We start from the raw sequence: 23,705 nt of genomic DNA on the forward strand, positions 1-23,705 counted from the left end.
TTTACCCAGGTACCTTAAATCAGGGACAGAAGGATGCTTCCATGCTGAATGGAACAGTCACTGCCTTCTCTCGTCACGGGCGGACTTTAAAACCTCCTGTCAAATTTTGGAATTATAAAGGTTTGTAGGTCTCTCTATTTATAAAACAATATGTAGCATCATCTTATTGGGTTGATAAAAAAATATCATTGGTAAGATATTCAAACATGGTCTTCAAGCTAGTGAGTAAGTCAATTTGTTTAAACTCCAGCCCACTTAAATTATTCAGTATTAATCTATACAGGGTGAATCAGACCATTTAACGTTTAGAACAAGAAACCCGTTTTCTTTATTTAAGGTTAGAAACGAGAACCCGTATACAGCCACTTGTGTAACTCACTGACTCACTGATCAGGTATACAAATGTTTACCCACTCCTAGAATAGCTAATGATCTGAAAATATTTGTGGAGGTCCGTCTCGGTCCCAAACCATCCAGAAAATCCAAATAGTTACTACCCCTCCAAAAACTTCTCTTAAATCCCCCCTTTTTGAATTTTTTTTAATGGCTATAACTCAAAAACGGTAAGAACTAGCAAAGTACTTTTAATGATCCCAACATTGAAAGAAAAGTGCCTAAAGTGACATTTTAAAATTGTAAACAACTAAATAACATTTAAATGGCGGGTTTTCAATAAAAACGGTAGTTTTTTAACACTTTTTGGGCCAAACTGTTGTGCACGGGTGGTCTGATTCTTGCAGGCCATTTTTTACTGTATATACATAGGTTACCTGTAGGTACATAGGTAAGCTGTATGAGTACTATGATATATTTTCTTTTTCAGGACATTATAAGGAACAAATTTAAACCATTGAAAGATACCAACAAATTGTGTAGAACTGTTTACTTTTAAGAACAAAAAAGAAAATGGGCTTGTATAATTTTTCCAAAGTTGAGGCTTGTGAAAAATACAAAAGATTTTTTATTAGACATCCAAGATATAAATTTTAGAAAATGGTTCTTTACATTATAAAAGTCATATTTATTATTATTTGTATGTAAAAAATATAAGAGTGAATTTTACATCACACTGCGCTAAACACGTAGTTGCGTCATTCTAAGTTTTTATTCTCAACTTTCAAAATATTGTTATATCACAGTAACTAAAGAAACTATTCAGGGTCTTTCCAAATTGTCTGGACATAATTTGTGGACTTGTTCCTTTGGCTACAAACATAAAATGCCATATAAGTAAGGGTCTAAAATGCCTATATTTCTGTCTGTCGGTCTGTTTGTGATTTTTTAAAACTATTTTATATATTGGGCATTTTTCAAGTTTGAAATTTTAAAATTTGTATAAATGTAGCTTATAGTTTATAAAGTAAAAAGAGCTTAAACAAATTTGTTCCAATATCTCAAGCCATTTCAATATGGCGGCCATTTAAAAATCTGTAATGCCAAATTTCATGAAAAATATTAAGAACATTTTTTAATGATAAAAAAGATAGAGAATTTAAATCCAAATCAAATGACACCTTGTTTGTTAAAATCGGATGACAAACGACCGAGTTATCAGTTTTTTATATATTCGGTTATGCAATTTAATAGGACCTAACAAGAGCAGTATGTTAGTCCTTTTGATATTTTAAATAAAAATAAAATAGAAATATATTTTCCCTGAAAATAGTCCAAAAGTTTGAGACCCATCCATCCCTACCTATCTGTATGACATAGGCTAATCAAATATTCTTCTCCATGATGGAAAACATGTTTAACAGTTAAATTTAAATAATATCCCCGCCGCAGCAAACCTGCAAACTAAGCGAATTTCAACTTTTTGAAATGAAATGAAATGAAATGTGCTTTATTGTACAATTTGGAACATTACACAATGATACATACTTATGTGCACACTAAAACAATGGTTACTAAACCGTCTGTTTGGTTGACACATTAATTTATGTTTTAAATAAATAACAGAAAGTAACTCCTTGACAAAAGACTGAAAATAGAATAATAAACTTAACATAAAATACATTTTTTACATTAAAAGATCTATCTATAAACAGAATTGATAACAAAAGTCACAAACAAGGAAAAAATACTTTTTGAGATTACTTGCTTTTTTCAGTTGTCTAAAAGTTAAACTCCTGTATTGGATCCCATCTTACACTCCAAGCATCTCTTAAAAAACCACCCAAAGCCCGCCAATCCCTTCCATTTAAATAATCTAAGAATCCGTCTTCACTCAAAGAATGTGCTTTTAGCCAAAAATATCTGATATTCTTTAGAATTGGGCATACTGCTACGTAATTAACACCGATTCAATTTACCTATTATTGCATAGAGAGTAAATGTAATTTTTATTCTCTATCCAAGGTTGATAATTTATTGACAGTAGTCCTGCTCTGGCCTTAATAATCCAGGATATAAGGGAAATGTCCAAGTTATCAGTGAGCAAGGGTCTGTCGCCGAGCTCAAGGTCAAGAGAGATATATTGTTGGTGGTACAAAGACGTTATCGCTCTCCCCTCGCACTCCCCCTTCCATGCGCGCCGCTCTACCTCTACCAGACCAAACAGCTGTGTCTTGAGTGAGTCTAAATCATCAATATTAAAATCTATCGTCATTCCTCTTTTGCACCCAATCGATTTTAATTGCTTGCACCAGAAAATATTTTTTGAAATAATTTGTTTAGCAAGAATATGTGGGAGTCTATTTTCTGGGAGTAATAAAACTTTTAATATTGTCTTGATATGTAGCGCTAATGTATAAATATGCAATTTCTCGAAACCTGTTTCTAAATATAACACATAATTGGGAGTGTTTCTAGGTAGACGAAATAATTTTTTAAGAAAAAAGTTTTGTGCATTCTCTATTGTTTTTGATTCCAAAAAGCCCCACACTTGTGCCCCATAACATAAAATCGATTTTAAAACTGCGTTATAACAAACTATTTCTGAGCTTAGCGGAATCTTACTGCCCCTTATGAATCTAGCCCTTATTGAATTAATTGCTAGTTTTGTCATAATATTCTTTTGATGCAAATATAAGTTCCACGACAAAGACGGAGTAAAATCGACCCCTAGATATTTATAACTGTTTACTACCTCTATTGTTTTGCCTTTGTACCACCATTGACAATTTGTTCCAAGCCTCCCTCCTTTCCTAAATACCATGACTTTTGATTTATTTAAATTGAGGTTGAGGTTCCATATTTCACAGTAATTTTCTAGCCTATTTATCATGTGCTGCAGACCTGTAGCTGTCGGAGTTATAGTCACTATATCGTCTGTATACTTCAGCATATTGACCCTCTGACCACCAAAGTTGCACCCACCTTCTAACACTTCTGGCAGATCATTAATGAATAACTAGTGGCTTGTAGGGACATAAGTCCCTAAAAAGCTCGAATGTAAAACAAATTATTATAATATTTAAACAAAACTCAGAATCAAATTATCTATGTGCTAGGATAGGTATCCCTGTACAACTGTACAAACTGTTTGTGTAAAAAACAGTTTGTCATTTTTCTTTGTTTGCTTTTGTTGATGTTATTTTTCAATAAATAATTTGAATGCCTCCAGAGGTTTAACTTTGCTAATGGCAGCAAACATGTATGTGGATTGGTTTACTAAGGTAGCCATGGTCTTTTGGTTTATGATGATAAAAAGGCTTCCCTGATTGAAATATGGGAAATTGTCTTTGTCAAGTATGAAAAGTCAAATAAAGGCGTGTTGAGATAAGCTTAGTTCTTGGTCAAATCCGCTAAATTAGCACCCCGACCCAGTTATTATTATTTCTAAGTTTATACTCCTTTTGTAAAGTTTTAACAAAATTAGTGTTAAGTAAAGGCATCCCATTGACCAAACATAGATTTGTATCTGATCAACAATAATAAAACTACTATTAGCCTAGTGTAAGTTTATGTAGTGGTATTCCTCCTAAAGGTGCGATTCACTTTGCATATTCTACAAAAAAAGGTCTAATCAACGCCTGATTACTAACTATTTTGCGACTGTTTAGGGTTCCATTGCCCTGTTATCGTAACCAATTACTAAATTACTTTTCACCAGCATCTTCAACATGCATATCTTTGGTTAGTTTTAAGAAACGGAAACTATCTCTAGGTTTTACTATATATGGATGCTCCCTTTACTACCATGCATGCTAAGCTATATTATTTGAACCTTTTTTGCTTAGAGCAACATGCAGTACCTAATTAAAATCTAAACCAAACAATATTGTTTTTCCGCCCGTTGGAACTTGTCATAGTACTTACTTAATGAACCTGTACGGTACGAACCTATTTAATCTTTATTCCCAGGTTGTTTTCTAAGAGTAGCCATTGGAGGTTATTCCACTCCATATAAATTACAAAATATTGATTAAACACTACAATAAATCTCAAATATGAATGTTTATAAATTTACAAAAAAAGTGTAGAATAAAACTTTAATATATGTTTTGAAATCAAAACAAAGCAGAGGTTTTCCCTTTAATCATGAATCGTTTATTATTTAGACAATGTGGTTATTTCACGTTAATCATTCCTTCAACACAACAATAAACTTCAAATTGGAAGACAAAACTTCATTATTTTTTCAGCCATTCTAAGTTCAATTCCTTTGATTTAAGCCATATCCTACTGCTTAACATACGCTTGACTAATTTACTTCAAAATACACTAGTTTGCAAATTGCACAGTAAAATAATTTACTTCAACTTTCTAAGACGTAACTAAAAAGTCTTAATAGGTAACGTTATACCTGGTGTCAGTACATTTTTATGTCTAGACTTGAAAACGTGAGTGTCCATATTTAACAATAGCAGTACACTGACGACTGATGTCTGCTACGGGTAGTTGCATACAGTGTGTGGCGTGTGAGTTGTGTGAAGGTAGTGTTGTGAGTACAGTACTGTGCAGTGTATGTATATGGTATACAATCTATAAGTGTAGTGCGATGTCGGGGAAAACGTAAGCATGTAACGCTGACTTTAGATAAAAAGTATACGATTTTAAAACGTTTGGAAAAGGGTGAAAAGTTGGCTCATCTGTCTAAGGAATACAATATCGGCCGTGCAACTATACATGACATAAAGAAGAAGAAGGAGCAAATTGAATCATTCTTTAAGAGGAGTAGTGAATCATCTTCGAAGGTAAGAAAGACAATCAAAGTAGACGAATTTCCGCAAGTAGAAGACGCACTTTATAATTGGTTCTTGCAAGAAAGGAGCCGACTCATGCCAATTTCAGGTGATATTATAATGGAAAAGGCAAAACTATTTTATAATAAAATCATGAAAAAGGACGACTTCCGTGCAAGTGTTGGGTGGCAGGATAAATTCAAACGACGCTTTGGAATTCGATTTCTAACTATGACTGGAGAAAGGCTTTCGTGTGATGTAGCGGCTGCAGAACCTTTTATTCAAAAATTTAAAGAAATCGTGGATGAAATGGACTTAGGCCCAGATCAGTGCTGACAATGCTGACGGGGGTGGTCTGTTTTGGCGTCTTTTGCCGAAACAAACATTCGTTCATAGACAGGAAACTAGTGCCCCTGGTCGCGAGTTGCCCAAAGATAGAGTAACTTTTATGCCGTGTTGTAATGCTAGTGGCACGCATAAATTAGAATTGCTGGTTATTGGGAAAGCCAAAAAGCCAAGGGCTTTCAAAAACACACAGTTGCCAGTTACATACATATTAGATATAAAAATAATACAAAATATATGAACACAACTCTTGATACATGTTTATTTCTTAATAATAAATGTAAACATTGAATTATTTACAATATGAAATTATTCCAGTCATATGATCAATATTAAATAAAAGATAGATTATTTGGAATATATAACAATTCCTCCGTACTTATTTAAGAGAATGTTCATTTACAAGTTCATCCTTTTAATTGGTTTTCTTATTCTCAATGAGCGGCGAATTTTAGGGACAGGAACATCTGGTTGTGAGTTTGCATTAGACACTTCAGCGTCTTGTTGTGTACTTGGCTCTTCGGCCTCTTGTCGGCTGCTTGTACGATGGATTGTACTTGACGCTTCATTGTTATGTATAGGGCTTTTTTCCTCAATATTAGGCATAGTGCTTGCTGTAGGACCCGATGTTTTAGTGTCTATAGTTCCTTCCCAGCTTGGGGTGTTACTTGAGACATTTTCTGTATCTTGTGACTTTTCTGAATTGCTTATTGATTTCCTTAACATACCGTACCTTGTATTTCCCATGAATATAGGTTGTCTTGAACAATTTTGATTGGTATTTTGGAATATTAAAGTTCGATTAGTTTGCTTTGGTGGTACTTTGGCTTTTGGGTCGCATCGGTTGTTTGAACTTTCTTGCCTTGTTTGTGTCAATGAGCTAGGTAGAGGGCTTTTGTAATGAGTAGAATCTTTTGGCACTTGACAAGCTCGAAGTTGATTGAAGTGGCGTTTTATTACATACCCATCATCAATTTCTACGAGATAGTGAAGTCGTCCCAGTCTTTCCACCACAGTTCCAAATTTCCACAGAATGGATCCTGCGTAATTTCTTGATTGTACTCTTTCCCCAATATTGTAATGTTTGTTAAATATTGGTTGTTGAGCCTCATTTTTGTCATCTTCGCCAGGCCTTAAGAGATCTAGCTTGGTTCTCAAGTTCCTGCCAAACATTAATTGTGCTGGGGATGCACCAGTACTCAGTGGTGTAGCTCGGTACCGAAATAATAGTGCACATAGTTTTTCATGTAAAGTGCCCTGTTCAAACTGCATGCACCTCAGTTTTGTCTTGAGTGTTTGGCAAAATCTTTCCGCTTGACCATTTGTAGAGGGGTTTCCTGGTGCAATGAATCGTTGTCTTATTCCTTGGCGTTTACAGAATGCTTGAAACTCTGCAGATTTCAAAATTGTGGCAATGTCACTGACCAATATTTCTGGTAGGCCATGGTGACTGAATATTTCTCTGAGGTAATGAATAGTACTGGCAGTTGTTGGCGCACTTTTTATCGGATATATTTCTGGCCACTTTGACCTGGCATCTACAACAATCAAGAAGTTGTGATTTAGAAAAGGTCCTGCGTAATCCATGTGGACTCGCTGCCAATTGCGTTTTGGTATTTCCCAAACATGGGTAGGAGCCTTCTCTGGATTTTTCTTATTCTCACAACATGCCTTACAACTTGCCACCATACTCTCAATATCTGTATCAATGTTTTTCCAGTAACAGTAGTTTCTTGCCAGACTCTTCATCCGCACTATTCCTACGTGTGTTGAGTGTAATTCTTGGAGGATTTTAGGTTGTAGCTTTTTTGGAATGATAACACGATTTCCTCTAAAAATAATTCCGTCTTGAAGTGATATTTCTGGGTCAGCGACTTCTCCGTTTAGGAGCTTTTCCTTTAAGCGAGAGAGTTCTTTGTCAAGTGATGTTTCTTTTTCTATGTCTTTAGCCATGATTGTATCGGTTGTTATGCAGTGTATTGTCTCTCTTCGAACAGTGTAATCTTCGTCAACCACATTTATATTCTCTTCTTTTATGGGTAAGGGATGTCTTGAGAGGTAATCTGCATTACAGTGGTCGTTTGATTTTTTGTGTACAATCTCATAATCAAACCCTGAAAGAAAATGAGCATATCTAAGCATCCTGGATGAAGTCAACAATGGTAGTTTCTTGTCTGGATGAAATATGGTCATCAGTGGTTTGTTGTCAATGGCAAGAGTAAACTTCCTTCCGTATATATAATCGAACATTTTTTTACACCCCCAATATACAGCAGTTGCTTCTCTGTCCAATTGGCTATAGTTGCGCTCTGCAGCAGTGAGGGATCTGCTGGCAAATACAATAGGCCTCTCTTCATTATTTGGCATTTTATGAGACAGCACAGCTGATAAGCCAACAGGGCTAGCATCTGTAGCAAGTATCACGGGTAAGTCTGGGTTGTATGGAGTAAGGACTGTGTCACTTGCTATCTCTTCTTTAACACAAGTAAAAGCTTTTTCACATTCCTGGGACCAGTGAAAACGTTTTTCTTTCCTTAGAAGCTGATGTAAGGGATTTAGCAGTGTAGATGCATCTTTGATGAACTTTGAATAGTACTGTACTAGTCCAAGGAATTGACGCACTCCTGTGATATTTGTTGGACGGGGAGCATCCTGGATTGCCCTCACCTTTTCTGGTGATTTCTGGATACCGTCTTTGCTGATGATATGACCCAGATACTGCACCTTTCTCTCAAAAAACTTGCATTTTTCAACATTCACATGTAGATTGTGTTGTTCCAATTTTTCTAAGACCTTTATGAGCCTGGATTTGCATTCTTCAAAAGTGCAGCCTTGTACAACAATATCATCAAAATAAGCCACTGTCCCTTCAAGATTTTGTACGACTTGGTCAATAAATTTATGAAATTCATTTGGGGCAGTCTTAATTCCGAAAAACAGTCTTTTTGCTAGATATGTATACTTATGTGTGGTAATTGTCTGGATTTTAGAACTTTCAGAGTCCACTGAAAGATGTAAATAAGCCTTGTAAATGTCTAAAGTGCAAAAATAGTTTCCATTTCTCATTTTGTTAAGGATATCCTCTATTCTTGGTATTGGATAACGACTGTCATGTAGTTGTTGGTTCACAGTTACCTTGTAATCCGCGCAAATACGGACCGCTCCATTTGCTTTTGGAATCACAACAATCGGCGTTCCCCACTCAGTTTGATCCACTTTCTCTATTACGTCTTCTTTTTCAAGTTTATCTAGTTCATTCTCAACAGCTTCTCGAAGAGCATGAGGTACTGGTCTGGGTTTTAAGTACACAGGTCTTGAATTATCCTTTAGTTTTAAAGAGCATGTAAAGTTGGGTGTTTTACCAATGCATTGTTCAAAAACGCTTGAGAATCTTTGCTTGATAGATTTGACAACAGTGTTGGTATCAACCTCTGGTTTCTTCATATTAACAAGATTAATATTGTGTAAGTTAATTTTCAATTTTCGAATCCAATCCCTTCCAAGAATAGCGTTTTTAGGTAGATTTACAATGTATAGATCCTCTCTGCAAGATCTCCCTTCGTAAGATATGCTTAGGGTACAGACCCCTATTGGTTTGAAAATTTGTCCAGTATAAGATCGAAAAAGAGCACTTGTTTTGCAAACTGGAACATGTAAGTCTAGTTTCTTGAAGTCATCATTATTTATTATGCTAACACGACTTCCAGAATCACACTCAAAACGTTGCTGTTTACCATTTAGAGATACGTTAATCATCATTCTGTCATCTCGAAGTCTAACATAAAAACATTTAAGAGAATGACACTATTCATGTACTTTGTGCTTCAATGAATAAAGAAATATTGAATTGAATTGAATCTCTTTCGTCATTCTTCAATACATTTATGATCCGTTGAACGTCGTATTCATATTCAGAATCAATTTCATCAACTCTTTTTACATTTTTCTCTGAAGACTGTAATTCCTGTATTCGTTTCGCTATGCAAACCTTTTCTATGTGTCCATCTTTATGACAATACCTGCAATTTAGTTCATCTATTAATCGGCAATTTTGTGTTTCGTGGTTATTCCTTCCACAGTGCAAACAGACATCTAAAAGTCCCAGTCTTTGTAGCCTTTTGTTTTTCCTGTCTTTCTTTTTGCTTGAGTCATTAGAGAAATGGTTTTTTGTTGAGAAACTTTTATTCTTAGGGCCGATATTGATCTTTGTTGTTTTACTTATTTTGTGAATGTCATTCTGGTTATTACTAGTATATAAAATCTGGTTGTCAAGTTTTGATGCCTCTATAGCCAAGGCGATTTCTAAGGCTTTGTCAAATGATATTTCCCCCAGTTGTAAGAGTTTTTCTCTGATGTCCGAGTCATATAAGCCTCTGATGAATTGAGCCCTGAGCATGAGGTTTATAACTGATTTTGTACATTATCCTTCTTTACACCCAGATTTGAAATCTGCTGAACAAGCCAGTTGTTTGAGGACTGTGACATAATTTGTGATTGATTCATTTCCATCTTGTAAACGGGATAAGAATTTGTGCTGTTCTGTAAGTATGTTCTTCTTTGGGCTTAGGTGCTCATTTAGTAATATCAGTAATTCTTGATATGTTTTTGAGTCTGGTTTGTCTGGAGATGTTAGACTACAGATCAGATTGTAGTGCTTAGCAAACGTTTCCTTACTTTCATCATAAGCATCAAACATCAAGGCATTGCTCTGTAGTAGGTCCTTGGTACTATGTTTTGATCTAGGCTGTTCTGTCTGTTGACTTGTATGTTGTGTCATTATTGTCATAAAACTGTTCAAAGTAGATATAAGGTCTTGTATTTCAGTCATTTTCTTCCTCGTCGCCAAATTATTAGATATAAAAATAATACAAAATATATGAACACAACTCTTGATACATGTTTATTTCTTAATAATAAATGTAAACATTGAATTATTTACAATATGAAATTATTCCAGTCATATGATCAATATTAAATAAAAGATAGATTATTTGGAATATATAACAATACACAAACTCGACAAAGGGATGGATGACAAAAACTCTTTTTTCGGAATGGTTTCATAAAACTTTTGTTCCATCGGTAAAAAAGTTTTTGAAAACACAGAAACTGCTTCAAAAAGCCCTTTTGTTGCTCGATAATTGTCCTGGACTTCCAGATGAGGATGAGTTAAAAAGTAGGGATGGAAAAATCACTCGAGGGCCTAAGTCTAATACCACGTATCTTCAAAATATAGGGTTTTGAGATCTATAGTAAAAAAAATAGATTTCATTGTCCCTCACCTAATTCTAAAACCTCGTAAGTCTATAAAAATTGGAAATAATTTAAAAAAATGGGAAATGTAGACCTCGTATCTTGCAGTATTGGTAAACCTTCCTTCTAGCAACACGTATCTTGTATTGTTTACAGTGTGCAAAAGGTGGTCAGCTGTGCCGGTCTGTTATTGTTATGCAGTTTCATAGTGAAAAAGAGAATTTCAGTGTTCAAAATGTAGTAAATATAAGATAGAATTAACTCAGTTTTGTATATATGCAATTAGTTTATTTGTGGCTTTATTACAATTTATGTAATACGTTGTCATAAATCAGTGTTAAGATACGGGGTTTTAGAAGGAGGAATATTCTTATTGTAAAAATACGTTATAACTTGTTATAAAAATTATTGTATTAACTTTTTTGCTAAGGAATAATTTAATACTCTAATTTTTTCTGCAATACAATAAAATAGTAGTTATAACAATAAAGTTGTTATAATAAAAATGCTTAGTGTTTATTTAGCAATACCTCGTATTTTACAAATTGGTAATTCTAATAACTCGTATACCCAATTTCAATACCACGTAAGTTAACCCTCCAACTGGCACATTTAAAAAAAGTTTAATACAATACCTCGTATCTTACTTTTTTATATAATAACTCTTTTTAAATAATAAATAAACATAAGAAGTGGTTTGTTTTATCAAATTTAATAACTACATGTACATTCCTATAAAGTAATGAGCTGTTTCTCGTAAAACCATAATAATTACAACGTTTTTTTGCTCTCCTGTAAAGTAGGCATTTTCCTCATACGTGGTATTAGACTTAGGCCCTCGCACTGCTTTATTTTTGCCCCCAAATGTACCTCCGATACTCCAGCCCATGGACCAAAATGTGATCCAAACTATAAAAACAAATTATAGAAAACCCCTTTTGTACAATGTTTTGTCAAAAGAGGGGAGTGTTGTTACAGCTCTGAAGGAAACCAACATGAAAGATGTTGTTTTTAATCTTGCAAGCGCATGGGAAAAACTTGCAACAAAAACAATTGTTTGTTCATGGGCCAAGTTGTGGCCTTCTCTTGATTTATTAGAGGATTACAGAAGACAATCAAATCCTCAAACGACAGTGATAACAGATGCTGAGCTAAATGACTTGAGAGAAGCAATAGCCGAACAGTTAGTAGACGATCCAGAAGATCTGACATCAGTCGATGTTACCGCCTGGTTAGACGGTGCAGACGACGAGCAGTGTCAAATCATGACAGACGATGAGATCATCGAAGATGTTCTAGACGGCAGTGACGTGGAGGAGGGTGATGAGGAGGGCGGAGTGGGCGGAGCCAGTACATCGACAGCTGCAGCTGCACACACAGTCAACACGGATTCAGCGCTCTGTGCCTACGCAACTGCAATAGCTTGGGCGGAAGAAAACGGTGCTTCGGCTTCCGATATTATGACACTAAAGAGGCTCCAGGAAAATGTTTTAAAACTTTCTTTTAATGCAAAGAAGCAGAAAAATATTACAAACTATTTTGCGGTTGTTTTAAGTAGGTCTTACATGTAAAGTGTACAGTAGGCCTACAGTTCTGTAATTTTCATTTTGTACACGTTCAGTATTTAGTGATTATCTTTGTTCATTGTCTGATATTGTACTGTACGGTTGTTTGCTGTTTCATATCACTGTTTCTTTTTCACAATAATACATTAAACAACATTTCATTAGGCCTATACTGTACAGAAATTCAAATGATTGTTATCATAGTTTTTGTAAACAATAAAAATGTTGTTTATTGTAAAACCACTTCAATTTCTGATGCATTTCCACTAATCCGGCATTTTCCATAATCCGGCCCTACTAATCGCCATATAGGGCCGGATTAATGAGATCCTACTGTATAGATTATATTGAAACCAATGTTCACAGTTCTTCATGAAGATGTTTCACAGTTTATAAGGACATTTTTATTGTTTCATTGTGATACTTGAAATTTATATCACATTTTTCAAATTTCAGGTGAAGACTTATCCAATGGAGAAGAGATTTCAGAGGTAAGGTATTGAATTTTACACTTCATCTTAAGTTGTGTTGTTTCCACAAGCTGTTTATCTACCAATTTTTCCTTTGGCAACATTTAGTTTAACACGTTCGCTACCGCAATAGTACAAAATGTTTCATTCATATGGACCAGCAACCCACTTATGCGACGGCTGGTTTCTTTCCATAGTCGCATGCGGCGGCTAGTCACTATAAAATAGACTGACATCGCATATTTGCATCAGTTTTCCAATGTTATCAAAACGTTTATATCTTTGTAACAGTCTATTTGAAGGCCCTGAATTCTCTGCAGCGGTCTACAGCGATGTCTGTCGCACAATTGCGTCAGTTGTGGTCTGTGGATATGATGATTGGTGACGTCATATGATAGTTGGAAAAACTGTTTTTTATAACTGTATGTATGTACTAGTGGCTTGGATAGGGACATAAGTCCCTAAAAAGCTCAATAATATAAAACAAATTATTCTAATATTCAAACAAACTAAGAAATATATTATCTATGTGTGCGAATAGATAGCCCTGTACGCCATATCTTTTGTGTAAACAACAGTTTGTTGTTTGTCTTTGTTGGTGTTATTTTCAATAAATCATTTTAATCACTACATAGGTTTGACTCTGCTAAAGGTAGCAAACATATAATTGTTTGTGAATAAATACTGGTTTATTAAGGTAGCTTTGGTTAATATTTCTAAGTTTATACTCCTTTTGTTAAGGTTTAACAACATTAGTGTAAAGTAAAGGCATCCCATTGACCAAACTTAACCCTAGATCTTTTCTGATCAACATAAAAAACTACATTTAGTATAAGTTTATGTGGTGGTATTGCTTTTAAAGGTGGGATTGACGGTACATAATATCCTATCAAATTAGGCCTAATCATCGGCTGATTCTTAACTCTTTTGCGAGCAACAGACGGTACCTGTTTAAAATCTCCAAACAATATTATTTTTCCTCCCACTGGAACTTGTCTGAACTTGTCATAGTAGTTACTTACTCAACAAATATATATTTACTGTAGGCCTACAAACCTATTTTTTTTTTCTTTATTCCTGGGTTATTTTCTAAGAGTAGCCGTTTAGGTTATTCCACATCCACATCATACAAAATATTGATTAAACACTACAATAAATCTAAAATTGAAAATAAAGAAAGTGTAGAATAAATCTGGAACATATGTTTTGAAATAAAAACAAAGCAGAAGTTCTCCAATCTTGAATTGTTAATTATTTAGTCAATGTGGTTATTTCATGTTAAATGTTAAAAATACACAAATTTGAAAAATTTTACAGTAAAATAATTTATTTCCACATTCGTAACTGTCTTAATTATTATGGGTACTATCACTGGTTTTATATAGTACTAGCTGTACTCGCGGGCTTTGCCCCGTTTTACTTCATAAGTGAGCTCGTTCGCATGGCTCAATCACGTCTTGGTTGAAGTTCGTTCGCTACGCTCACTCACCTTTTGGTTGCAAATAAGCTGTTGTCATAAATAAAAAAAATAAATAAATAATAGTGCTGCACCTTGTTGGTAGTCCTTGTAACTTTAATGGTATTGCACATCATAGAACAGAACCAACTTGTTTAATTGAAACAGCTGTTAAGATTAATTAATTCCATTTAAATATGAGTACTCATAAGGTTAACATGGGAAACTCCAGAGCCACTGGGGTGGAGCCCGAGAGTCCGATCAGAATAAAAACAACTTAGTTTTCCTATTTAATGCCTAAAGAATCAGTGTACCAAATTTCAGCCTCCTAGGTAAATGGGAAGTGGGAGAATTAGTGATGAGTGAGTGAGTCAGTCAGTCAGTCAGTCAGTCAGTCAGTCAGTGAGGGCTTTGCCTTTTATATATATAGATATTGCAGAATTGACTGGCAATTAAGTAATCCAAATGTTAACATTGCGTACTGGCTTGATGCTAAATCACGATCAGCTGTATTGAAGTAAACAAAATTCAGCAGCAACTGGCTTCTAATGGTATTATTATGGAGAACATTTTACGTTATATCTCGTTTTTTGGTAACTTTATGGGAATTCTGCAATTTTTTCCGAGTCCCTGGGGTCAATACCTTTAATTTAAGACCTCTCTCACTTTTCTGCGACTTACCAGACGTCCACAATTTTCTGGTAAAAAATTTGTCTTACAGAATTATTTATAAGGATGCTGTATGTATGCTGCATTATCCTATGTAGCTTTTATATTTGTTCAGTTATAAACAGTTCTTAAAAAATCTGTTTTTATTACTTACTTTCACCTAAGTAAAAACATAAACAAAAATGAATTGTCATGTATGTTCGGCGTTTGTGCTATTTCAAGAAAAATATTGTGATTTTATTTAACTATTGTCTTTGCTATAGACCGGGCGTCGCAAATATGCAACATTACAAAAGGTTATTATACAAAATATAAAAAAGCAAGAATATATTACTTACAAACACGATTGCAGTACAATGTAAATGATCGCTGTTTCACAGGTTTTCACCTGTGGTCTGGGTGTACTGTTAACCACTCCTTATTTGTCTAGTCTATGTGAAACGTAATTATAAAAATCTTACGCTGTCAAATCAGGTCCATGACCCCTTTACCAGGACAAGTCACAAAATATTTATTGATAGATTTAGGCTTAGTAAAACCTCAAAATCATTTAAAGTCATGAGTGTTAGGCTGTTTAACAAACTACCTAGTAAAGGACAAACAGCAAATGTGTAAGATTAAATTGTATACCTCGGTCTGTGGCAATGACCGGGGCGTCGCATATATGCAACGCTCGGTAACGAACGTGTTAAAACATTAAAACCAAATAAATACTAAACCATTTCTATATTTAAGTTTGCTTGGCATCAACATTTACGTTCAAACCTCATTTTATGCAGGGTTCCGACATACCTGGAAATTCAGGTTAAGTCAAGGAAACAGGTATAAGGTCAGGGATTTTTTTTTTAAGTGGAAAGTCAGGGGAATTTTTTTTTAAATTTTGTAGACAGATAAATTAACTAAAAACTGTTATACATTGTGTTAACTTGTTTGGTTGATTAGTTAAGTTTTGTTGAACTGAGATAGTTGCTTGAAAGATTAAAGTTCTAAAAAATCTGTGTGGTACGTAATTTTTATCACAAACTTTTTGTATTTTTTAGAGCCGTAAGTATTTAGAATTTGATTTCTTATTTGGAATTGTATTAATAAATACCCCCTCCGCAGTAAACCTGCAGACTAAGCGAATTTCCATTTACCTGGCCGAATTTCTATTAATATTTCCTTCAAATTGTCAGATTTATTTCCTATTCAGATAACATTAGTAAATAATTAATAAGTACAGTACACTCTCAACTATCCGAGCCCTGGTTACCCGAACCCCGGGGTTATCCGAGGTTGTTGTCATCATTTCTAATATCCTTGATATTACAACTTTGATCAGCTGTCCTGGTTCCTATGCAAATTTAACTTGTTTAATTGTGTTATTCTGTAATGTTGGTTTTACTGAAATAAAGCCTTAGAATTTGTAAAAGGTTTATTCATTATTTCAAAAATTTATTTGAGTAAAATAAATCAAATGGAGAAAATATTAAAACCACAACTTCTAGATATCAATCCGGATTCTCCAACAGCAAAAAAAGAATTTTCTCACTGGATTAAAACTTTCCAAAACTATGTTAACATTGCTAAAGTTTCAAATGAAGATGTTTTGAAAGTACTAATCAATGCTATGTCTTATAAGACATTTGAATTCATTGAATACGAAGAAGTTATCAAGATATTAAAAGTGATATATTGCAAATCTCCTAACGTAATTTTTGCAAGACACAAACTAGCTACAAGAAAACAGAATTCAAATGAAAACATTCAACAATATGTCCAAGCTTTGAAGTCATTAAGTAAAGACTGTGAATTCAAATCTGTAACTTCAGAACAAAACCGACGCGCCTATATACGAGATGCATTCATAAATGGTTAACTATTCGACAACGGCTCTTGGAAAGCAAACAATTAGAACTTCAAGATGCTATTAATCAATCTCTAGCTCTAGAAATGGCTCAGAATAATGCCCAAGTTTATGATAAATACAGAAATCATACTATTAGTGAAGTACTAAATGCAATTCCTAAGGCAAGTCAAAGTATAAAGGAGGAAGAAAATGTAATTCAGTCAGAAAGTTCAAAAATGTTAGCTGCTGCTTAGTCTGGGTGCTTCTTCTGTGACCACAGCGTCATCCTCATTCAGTATGTCCAGCAAAAGATGTCACTTTACATTGTTGTGGTAAAAAAGGTCACTTCTCAAAGGTAAACAAAAATTTAGTCAAAACAATAAAGTGTCTGCTTTTCACAGCTAATATTACTGCCACTGGACCTGCTTACTTGTCAAAAGCTGTCATCTCAGCCAGAGTAAATGGTAGACATGCTAACTCTTTAATTGATACTGGTAGTTCTGATAGCTACATAAATCATGATTTTGTTTTAAAACACGGAATTAAAGTAATACCTGGAAGTGGCCAGGTTTCTATGGCTACTACAACTTTGACGTCTAAAGTATTAGGCTACGTATTAGTAGACTTACATATTCAAGATCATACGTACAATGGTTTTAAGTTGTCAATTTTGCCTCAGTTATGTGCAGATGTATTACTCGGCTATGATCTCATGTAGTATCACTAAAACATATTTCAGTAATAAAAATGATTCTTTTAAATGTTAGAACCAAACAGTATTTTTATTATCATAGGAAAAAAATGTAAACATAACATTTTACAGCTGTTTTAGATAAATGTTAATAAGACAGGTTATTGGAATATATTACAGTCTTCCCCACACAACAGACAGACCACACAATTCACAAGTTTAATCTAACAACTGGCCGACGGGTCCTTGTAGACCTTTTTGGTTCGACTTGTGGAAGAGGATCAACTGGATGAGGTTCAACTTGTTGCTGCCGAGTATGCTCATTTTCATCATCAAGGTGCACTTGTGGCGCATGCTCATTTTCATCATCAAAGTGTACTTGTGGCGCCTGATTCGGCAGATTCCTGCACTGGATAATGAAGGACTCTTCTTCTACATTAGTCTTCTGTTGAGTCTTTACTTGCTGTGTGGGTTTTGGTTGCAGTTGTTCTACTTGTGTTTTATTACAATAAGGAACTTGGGATTTCCTCAGCTGCTCAATATGTCGTCTCACAACCACCCAATTGTCAAGCATCACTAAGTAAGCGGCCTAATGTTTTTTTAATCGTGCCGTAATTCCATTTAGTAGATTGGATTCCACTACTATAATGTCTAACTTGGACTCGTTCTCCGGGAAATAGTCTAAGAGACTGGGGTAATTGTGGGCTGGTTAGAGTTTCGCTTTCTTTGTGCGGGGTCATCTTTAACAGGTCTAGTTTTGTGCGAAAACGTCTTTGCATAAATTTTTCTGCGGGTGATTTGTCTTCATTTCCAAAAGGTGTTGCTCGATAGTAAAAGAGAGCTTCCTGGACTTTGGAATGTAATGTTCCTGGATCACAAATTACTGTTTTCAATTTGTTCTTGAATGTCTGTACGAAACGTTCAGCCTGGCCGTTGGTAGCTGGATGGCCAGGTGCAATCGTCTTGTGTTGTATACCATTTCGAAACAAGAATGCTTGAAAAGAATCAGAGGTGAAAATTGAAGCATTGTCACTTACAATTGTTACTGGAAGTCCATTCCGGCTGAAGATTTCCCGGAGATGCACAATTGTTGAATCTGTAGTTGGTGCCGACCTGCATATGGCCACCTCAGGCCATTTTGATAAACTGTCTACCACAATCAAGAAATGATGTCCAAGGAAGGGGCCAGCATAATCACAATGTGTATACGCTCCCAGTTGCTCTTCGGAGGTTCCCAGGGGTGAGCGGGAGCTTTCATTTGGTTGTTTTGTATGTCTGCACATGCTCTGCAAGATTTTGCAACAGCTTCAATGTCCTTGTCAATCAATTTCCAGTAACAGTACCTTCGGGCTAGTGATTTCATACGAACAATGCCTTGATGTGTCCTGTGTAATTCATGAAGGATATACCGTTGCAGAGGTTTTGGAATGACAACTCTGTCCCCTCGAAAATTATTCCTTCATGAAGGCTGTATTCAAGGGATTTGCAGGTTCCATTTTGTAAGGATTGTTTCAAAGAAACAAGTTCTGGATCCTTGTCAGTTTCTTCTAGTACATTTTTATAAGTGACTATCCCACTTGAAATATTATTTAAGGTTAGGTTATAAATAGTGAAATTCTCATCAACAACTGTTTGTGGAGATGGTAGTGGAAATCTCGACAAATAATCAGCATTGGCATGGTCTGCTGAACGCCTTAAAATAATGTCAAAGTTGAAACCGTTCAAGAACATAGAATATCGAAGCAATCTGGAAGCTGTTATGACTGGCAATTTAGAATTTGAACTGAAAATGTGAGTCAGGGGTTTGTTGTCGGTCACAAGTGAAAACTTCCTACCATAAATTTATGGATAGAATTTCAAAAAGGCCCAGTAGATAGCTGTTGCTTCTCTGTCAAGTTGAGATTAATTTTTCTCAGTATTTGTCAGTGTTCGAGATGCAAAAAATATTGGACATTCTGTACCGTTAATTACATGTGATAAAACTGCTGAAATCCCTACAGGACTTGCATCAGTTGCCAAAACAAGTGGCAATGATGGGTTATAGCCAATTAGAACATCATCACTTGCAATCGCTGCCTTGATTTTATTTGCAGCTCTTTCACAATCTTCTGTCCACTGAAAACGTCCATTTTTCCTTTTGAGGAGTTGGTAAATTGGATGCATAGTGGTTGATACATTAGGAATAAACTTAGAATAGTATGAAACATAACCAATGAATGTTCTTACCTCATCTAAATTTGTAGGATTAGGGGTATTAAGAATAGCTTTCACTTTCTCCGGGCTCTTTTGAATTCCTTGCTTGCTGATTTTGTGACCAAGATATGTTATTTCCTTATCAAAAAATCGACTTTTGTCTTTGTTGACATGCAAATTGAACTTTTCTAGACGAGACAAACAAGCATGTAACCTTTTGTTACATTCTTCTACGGTGGAACCCCAAATTATAATGTCATCGAAATAAGCGAGGGTGCATTCAAGTCCTTGTAGCACTGTGTCAATGAACTTGGCAAATTCACTTGGGGCCGTTTTAATGCCAAAAGATAACCTTTTCATTAAATAGGTTCATCGATGAGTAGATATTGCTTGTAGCTTCTGACTCTCTTTGTCCACAGGAATATGTAAGTACGCTTTGTGGATGTCCAGCAGACAAAAATAATTACCACCCCTTATGTTACCAAGGATTTCATCTATGACTGGTATAGGATATCTTGTGTCTTCAAGCTGTGAATTAATGGTACACTTATAGTCAAAGCATAGCCTCACTTTCCCGTCTGGCTTTGGAACGACCACTAGAGGACATCCCCATTGTGCATTGTCCAATTTTTCAATAATGTTTTGATTTTCCAAACGATCTAATTCAGCTTCAACCTCATCTCGAAGTGCAAAAGGAACTATCCTTGGCTTTAGAAATATTGGACGAGCATTATCTTTAAGAGTTAATGCAGACATATGGGGCCTCGCCAATCTTTTCCTCGAATAGTTCTGAATATTTGTTAAGAACTTCCATTTTAAGCTTAGAACAATCTAAAGTAGTACATTTATGAATGGATAGTTCAGAATCTAGGGGAATTTTCAGAATTCGCAACCAATCACGTCCTAATAATGGATTAATTAAGTTATCCACAACAAACAAGTTCAGGTCTATAGATTTGTTGTTGTACCATACCTCAACTTTGGCAACACCCAGAGGTTTAAAGATTTCACCTGTAACTGTTTTAAATTTAGTTTACGTTGGCTGAAGAGTTCTGTTGGGACAAACTTGTTGAAGGTCTTTGTAAGTAATTATTGTTACTGGACTTCCAGTGTCGATTTCAAACGTAAGCTTACCAGTTTCAATGTTTAGTGTTGTCGTAAATTTCTCTGTTGGTGAAGTAGTGGACGTAATACAGACAGGAACAATTCTTCCAATAGAAAAGTTAAGATCCGTTTCATCTTTAGGACTGATGTGATATTGCATTTACCTTGCGATAATTTGATTTTGTCAAACTTGATATACAAACCTTAGAAACATGACCACGTTTATGGCATAGACTGCAAAATAAGGTGTCAACTTCCCGTTTGCATGATTTGGCCATGTGGTTACTCTCACCACAACGCACACATAGTCCTGAAATTCCAAGGCGCTCATAAAACTTCTTTTGATTATTTTGACTTTGTTTTGTTGATGTGTTATCACAATCATAGTTTTTTGTACGAAAAACTTTTGAAACTTTGTTTATTGAATCAGTTCCATGAAATGTTTTGCAACCCTTTTTTGATGCTTCAAGAGTCAGAGCCTGTTCATACGCACCTTCAAAAGTCAATTCTGGATGCTGAAGAATCTTTTCACTGATTGTTTCATCTCGTAATCCTCGAATGAATTGTGCACGTAAAAACAAATCGACCACTGAAGATTCACAAGAAGGGCAGTTGAAATTGCATGTGAATGTAAGTCTTCTTAGTGCAGCTACAAACTCAGATATGGACTCTGTCGGACTTTGAACACGTGATAGAAAAGTATGTTGTAGCACAAAAACATTGTGTTTTGGACATAAATGTTTTTCAGCTATTTTAATCAATTCGTCGTAGCTTTTGTTTGATGGTAGGTCTGGAGATACAAGACTACCTAGTAGTTGATAATGTTTTGGTCCAATACAATTGATCAATATTCGTGCTTTGATTTGTTGTACTTCATCTTCGTTTCCTGTAATGTTTTTCAAATGAAAGTAATTTTCAAGTCGTTGTCTGTATGAATTGAAATCTTCAAGATTTTCATCAAATGAATCAAAATTGAATGATGTGATTCCGTTCTGGGGTGTTGAAGGTTTTGGATTCTGTGCATGGGTTTGAGTGATTTCATTAAACTTGTTCAAAAGTATAGCCTGCTGTTGAACAAACATTGATAAAATTGTTGAAAGGTCTTCAGTCATGATAGTATGGTAATTTCAATGTTTATCCTGTAGAAAAGTGTATGAGTCATTAAAAATCCCGTCCTCGTCGCCACTAAAACATATTTCACTAATAAAAATAATTCTTTTAAATGTTAGAACCAAACAGTATTTTTATTATCATAGGAAAAAAAATATAAACATAACATTTTACAGCTGTTTTAGATAAATGTTAATAAGACAGGTTATTGGAATATATTACAATCACTCTCATGTTGACGTATCTTTTAACACGTTGACTGCTGAAAACCTTTACTATGGTGCTCCCTAAACTGCGGGCGGAGCCCCGGCGCGCTACTGAATCAGCGATCGCTATTGGCATTGAAATATCTCAGTAAGACGATTCACAAAAGAGCAGTGGTGATTGTTCTGCGTTACCCCGAAAGTGGACATAGTTCACTGAAACACCCAAAGGTAGCAGCACTGCCTGGATCAATAACCAGAGTCTTTGTAATATGGCTGTAAAATCAAATTTCAAAATGAAAAACGGATTGCTGCATTGAGTTTAGCATAAAAAAAGTAGTTCAAAATGATGGGGACACCATCATATTTAAAATAATTTATCACATTTCAAAATGGCGGATCCAAGATGGCCGCAGAAAACAATACATCCGACATAACCAAGTGAAAATAGGTCGACAATGAATGGTGGTGTGTACTTATCTTTATCTAGCACTATTTTGAGATCATGGTCTTAGTTTGTAAATGCACTATGCTAAAATCAAAATGGGCTAAAAATAATGTTATAAAAAGTCCTCATAACTTTAGAATGGATCAAGATTTTTAAAAACGAATTGTGGCATTGTAATCAGCGTAAAATTTTAGTTTGAAATGTTGGGTCACAACCCTACCTTTACATTTGAAAAACAAACTTTGTATCTAATATGGCGGATCCAAGATGGTGGCCAAAAATGTATACCCAGCCAAAATGAAGTACTTACTACTCTACCATGATCTGACGTGGTCCGGAGTTGATATCTTAAGAAATGTTGAAAAAAGTAGTGAGGGGAACTCATTTAAAACCCACACTATATATGTATCGTATCTATATTGTATTAAAGTTTGATGAATTTCTGACATTCAGTTTATATTGTGTAAATTGTCAAAGTCATAAGATGGTTCTTGATAGTCTGAAAACAGGTTTTTACCTTCCGACTGTCATAAAATGATTTCTAAACGAGCTAAACATTTTTTTTTTCACAGGAATAAGTAGTATAAAACCACGGAAATTTAGACATACTCTGTGTTTTTCTAAGTAGTTTGGTTACTTTTCTGTACCAACCAAGTTTTCCAAACTCGAGTGTCTAAACTTATAGGTCTCTTTTATGCACAACGTCTTCCGTCGGGCGGAATCTACCAGAATCTATCGGGCATTCCGTCGGAGCGTGTTTTTACATAGGTTCAAATGGAACCCTTTTATGCAACTGCGTTTTCAGTCGGGCGAAATGTAGCACTGTCAACATACCTCACGCTCTCTCTGCCATCCACAGTATCAAAATCGCCTAATCATTGTAAATAGATTATCATTATTCATTGTAATAAATTAAAGAGTTCCAATTAAGAGGTGTAATTGGGAAAAAATGTACTGGGCGAAAATTACATGTTTGTTTAAATCCGCGGAATAGTAGGTACAGCCTTACTGTTTCGTAGGAATAATATGACTAATGATTTCAAACAATACCTTTTACAGAAAAATTATCCGATTATTTAAATGATAAGTAAATGTTTTTTAGTTTAAGCTATGTAGATTTTAGTTTTATTATGTAGTGTTTAAGATCTCTGACAATATCACCTGTTTCACCAGCTAACGCTGGATCTGTGAAATGTTTCGTGATAGTAAAGTAATATTTCATTTCATTTCATTTCATGACTTTT

General features: G+C 35.0%; 1 protein-coding gene across 1 annotated transcript in view; it reads left to right on the forward strand.

The window, feature by feature from the left end:
• LOC128983199 (uncharacterized) overlaps window positions 1-23,705 on the forward strand; it is a 149,003-nt gene that overhangs the window by 51,568 nt on the left and 73,730 nt on the right. The window contains exons 8-9 of the mRNA XM_054402397.1: window positions 10-120; window positions 12,746-12,780. Coding sequence (XP_054258372.1) covers window positions 10-120; window positions 12,746-12,780 — 146 coding nt within the window. The remainder of the gene's footprint in view (window positions 1-9; window positions 121-12,745; window positions 12,781-23,705) is intronic.

The sequence above is a fragment of the Macrosteles quadrilineatus genome, unplaced genomic scaffold, assembly GCF_028750875.1.
Source record: "Macrosteles quadrilineatus isolate MER2022 unplaced genomic scaffold, UCM_ALF_1.0 Scaffold_1__1_contigs__length_201487025, whole genome shotgun sequence".
In the NCBI taxonomy this organism is placed as follows: domain Eukaryota; kingdom Metazoa; phylum Arthropoda; class Insecta; order Hemiptera; family Cicadellidae; genus Macrosteles; species Macrosteles quadrilineatus.